Raw genomic sequence first — 3740 nt, 5'->3', positions numbered from 1 at the left:
CCTCAAGCACTCAACCACGCACACCAGTGCAAGAACAGCATGGGCACACCACGGCATCTAGCACACACGCAGGCAACCGGCAGGATGCACAGCACAGACGCACGCCCACTCCGCACTGCGCCCAGCTGCGACTGCCGCCGCCGCCAAGATCTTCGCTACTTTTGCTCGAGCGAGAGAGAGGATGGGAAGGAGAGAGGGCCGGCACGCACTCACCTTCGATCTGCAGCCGCCGCCTCGATATGCAGCCGCCACAGACGGCCTTGAGCGTGACGACGCCGTGGTGGCCCGAGAGGTGTTGCATGATCTCGACCTCCCGGTGGACCGTGTCCTTGATGTTTTTGCGTCTTGCAGGAGAACTCCTCGCCGCGGGCCTTGGCGCGGAAGGCCGGACGGAACCGAACCGTATCTATCGTTGACCGATTTGCCCGTCGCCGTCGCCTCCCGCCGCCTCACCCACCGCCGCCGATTAGCTTCGTCTTGCATCCCACTGCCATATTTTCCTCCGGGATCCGGCCGTCGCTGGTCCACCTTCCTCGGCGCTGCAGGATGCGTGGAGTGGCGCGACGAGAGGAGGAGGGGAAGTTTGCTTGAGACCAGAGGCAAGCCAAAAAGAGGGCCAACGAGGCGGACGGCGGCCAGAAACAACGGGCCGCCGGAGCGGTGGTCCGGCACTCCTCCTGCTGATGGCGACAACTCCAGGTGGAGCAGATGCGCGAGCAGCCGCGGCTCCTCTGAATATGATGACGCGTTGGAGAAGGAAGTGTGGCAGGGGGCGCATCGACCTCGTCCGGGTGGGGAAGAGCAGCGCCACACCTGGGCGCCAGTGGTGGCGACGGCGACGGGGAGGGCGCCGGTGGTGGCGGCGGCGGCAGACGAGCGAAAGGGAGAGGGAGAGAAATCGGGGATGGGGATTGGGGGCTGGGCCACTTGCCAATCTCTTTCTCTCTTTCTTCTCGATGAAGCGAACCTGTTTGTCTGGTAGCTAATCCTACGTGCACATCGCCAGCGATTGCTCACTCTTATTGGGTTGTATTTTGTGAATCTAATATAACTATTAGGATACTAGTTTTAAAAAAATTCTACCAGGATAACAAGAACAAAAGTACAGAAAGACGAACATATTAGAGAGGTTGGATGAAACTAAAGAAGCAACTATATGTGTACTATGTATAAAGTTTACATGGCAATTCCTTATTTCAGTACTGACGTAGTTCAACTCACAGTTTTTGACATAAATACATAACCACAGCAAACCAGGGGGGGGCAAGGGAAAACTGAAACCTCTCGTGCACAGCTCATCACAGAAAGGAAAAAAAAGCACAACATCAATCCATGTTTCAGCAGATGAAAGCCACATGAACATGCTCATCACTGCAGTAGAGCCCAGGCTGCTGAGTGTATCCTTGCTTGGACAGCGCTGCACGCGCTTTCATGACGAGATCCTTGTTTGTTATCTTTCCATCATCGCTCGCGAGAATGGCCTGGATGGCATTGCTCATCGCGCCAAAGGACGTACCCCCCGGTATGGTTGCATCTGCTGATGTCTGGCTGGTTTGGCACCCACTGATGAGGATGCCGTTGTTAGGCGCCCATGACTTGGTCCCGGCATACGCCTCCTCAGCACTGCCCATATCTTGTTCTATCGCCGGCTTGAAAGTCTCTTCCTCGGTGCCTTCAAGCTTAGCCTTCAGGAACTGGTGAGCTAGCGAACCAACCATGCCCATGACACCGCCCTGCTCACCTGATCCACCTTCATGGAACTTATCAAGCATGACTTTCATGAACTTCTTGATCTTTGGGCTGGCATCGTCCCCGAAGACGTTAAACAGAGTCAGCCGGATTGAGCCCTCCTCAATGTCATCCTTCCCAGTTTGCTCCTTGAGCATCTCAATAAGTGTTGAGAGTGGCAGAGAGCGATTTTTAGTGAGGCCATCCCCAGTTGGTTGCTCATCCTGGTCCTCACCTCCGTGGCGGCTATGAGACTCAAACGCGTCACGAACGGTCTCTTTGAGGAAGGACCGGAACCCGCCGCCAGAATGAGATCGCTCTTCTTCGGGTTCACGAGACTGGGTCTGATTCTGCTTGGTGCTATTGCCTATCTGTTCCTTTGCCTTGTCCAGTAGGCCACCACTGTGGCATGAGTCGGAGACGATGGTAAATATGCAACCATCCGGGACCTTCTGCACGAGATCTCTGAAATCTTGATCTGCAGATCATAACAAGTTAGGGACTTGGACAGCTGACAATCATTCACTGGACGCAGAATGGTTGAGAAATGTACTTATAAAGTGCAAGGGGGTAAAATGCTTGCTCTAGAAAATTTGCAGAAAATGAACATCAGTTACATGGAAAATATCAGCCTATTAGCTAGTAGAAAATATAGTGAACAAACATGGAGAAACAACAGACTGACATATGGCATAAGCACTTCTCATCTTTCTATTAAGACAATTGCCAAGAAACTTCCGCTCGCCGGGAGCCTACATTCCTTTCCTCAAATGGCCAAGCACTGCTCAAATAAGATCCTGCCAGTGCTGATTATCATTTTTGCCCACAACGAAACAAATCTGAAACAACACCGGCCACTAAGCTGCAAGATCTTGGGAATTACTACAACCAGAATTATGTGCAAAACATGTGGACAGTAACGAAACCAAGCAAATGGTAAGCACATATATGCATAGTACATCCAATTGTTATCCCAATTCCTATCCGCAATAGTTTCGGCAGTTGGATTATTCTAATCCAACCATCTACGCCATATATTAACTTCAAACTTTACCAAGATCATCTTAAACGTACTGCAACGCAAAACAAATGAATAAATGAGCCGTAAACTGCCCAACAAATTCATCAGTATTTGGATAGGGCTTCATCCTGGATCAGATCCACATCACATCGGCGTTCACCTGTCTCCACCGAAATCGGTTTCACATCTGAAGGCTGTAACTGTTTAGCTAATCCCACCGTATCTCGATTACTTTTTTTTCAGTAAAAAGGAGAGAAATACACAGGGAGGGAGCGGATGCTGATCTTATCCCCGATCGCACCTGTGATGAGATTCATGTCGCTGGGCACGATGCACTCGTCGTACCCGGTGTCGTCGTCCTGCCCGGTCTCGGCCGGCAGCCGCGTGCCGTGGCCGCTGTAGTGGAAGAAGAGGAAGTCCCCACGGCGCGCTTCCCCCACGAGCTTGGCCAGCGCGTGGCGGATGTTGGCGCCGGTGGGCTGCGGCCCCGAGGAGCCGCGGTCGAGGAGGACGGTGATGTTGTCCTCGTCGAAGCCGAACCGGTCGACGAGGCACTTGTGCATGCGGTCAACGTCGTTGTGGCAGCCCTTGAGCTCGGCCTTGGTGCCGGGGTAGTTGATGCCCACCAGGAGCGCGAGCTTGCGGCCCATCGCGGCGATGCGCCGGCTGCGGCGTCGGTCGGGCGGCCGGAGGGGAGGGGGAGGGGGAGGGGGTGGAGTAGGTGCGGGGTCCGTCGGTTGCCGGTGGTACTGGGGGATAGGTGCGCTGCGCGTATTGGCGTTTCCGATCTGACGGGTGGGGACTCGAGGGACGACGGGATTGGATCATTGGAGCAGCTGTGCAAGCCTGGAAGGTGGTGACGAAAACGATTGGACGGCGTCCGTCCGTCCACTCGGGTCGGGGCTCGGCACATCGGAGAATTTCCTGCTTGTGATGGCGGAGCAGAATTATTTTTTTACAGGAAACTTGCTATCTATTAATAAGTACTAGT

General features: G+C 53.8%; 1 protein-coding gene across 1 annotated transcript; it reads right to left on the bottom strand.

The window, feature by feature from the left end:
- Positions 1 to 1135: 1135 nt before the first annotated feature.
- On the bottom strand, positions 1136 to 3501 carry LOC123079445 (metacaspase-4). The gene is made up of 2 exons (XM_044502214.1): positions 3051 to 3501; positions 1136 to 2206 (listed from the first exon to the last, which is right to left on the bottom strand). The coding sequence occupies exons 1-2, from the start codon at positions 3397 to 3399 to the stop codon at positions 1338 to 1340; spliced, it is 1218 nt and encodes a 405-aa protein (XP_044358149.1). The 5' UTR covers positions 3400 to 3501; the 3' UTR covers positions 1136 to 1337.
- Between the last annotated feature and the right edge of the window lie 239 nt (positions 3502 to 3740).

This window comes from Triticum aestivum, chromosome 3D, assembly GCF_018294505.1.
Source record: "Triticum aestivum cultivar Chinese Spring chromosome 3D, IWGSC CS RefSeq v2.1, whole genome shotgun sequence".
Lineage (NCBI taxonomy): Eukaryota > Viridiplantae > Streptophyta > Magnoliopsida > Poales > Poaceae > Triticum > Triticum aestivum.
Note: the sequence above shows the minus strand (reverse complement) of the source record. Positions and strands in the feature narration are given on the sequence as shown.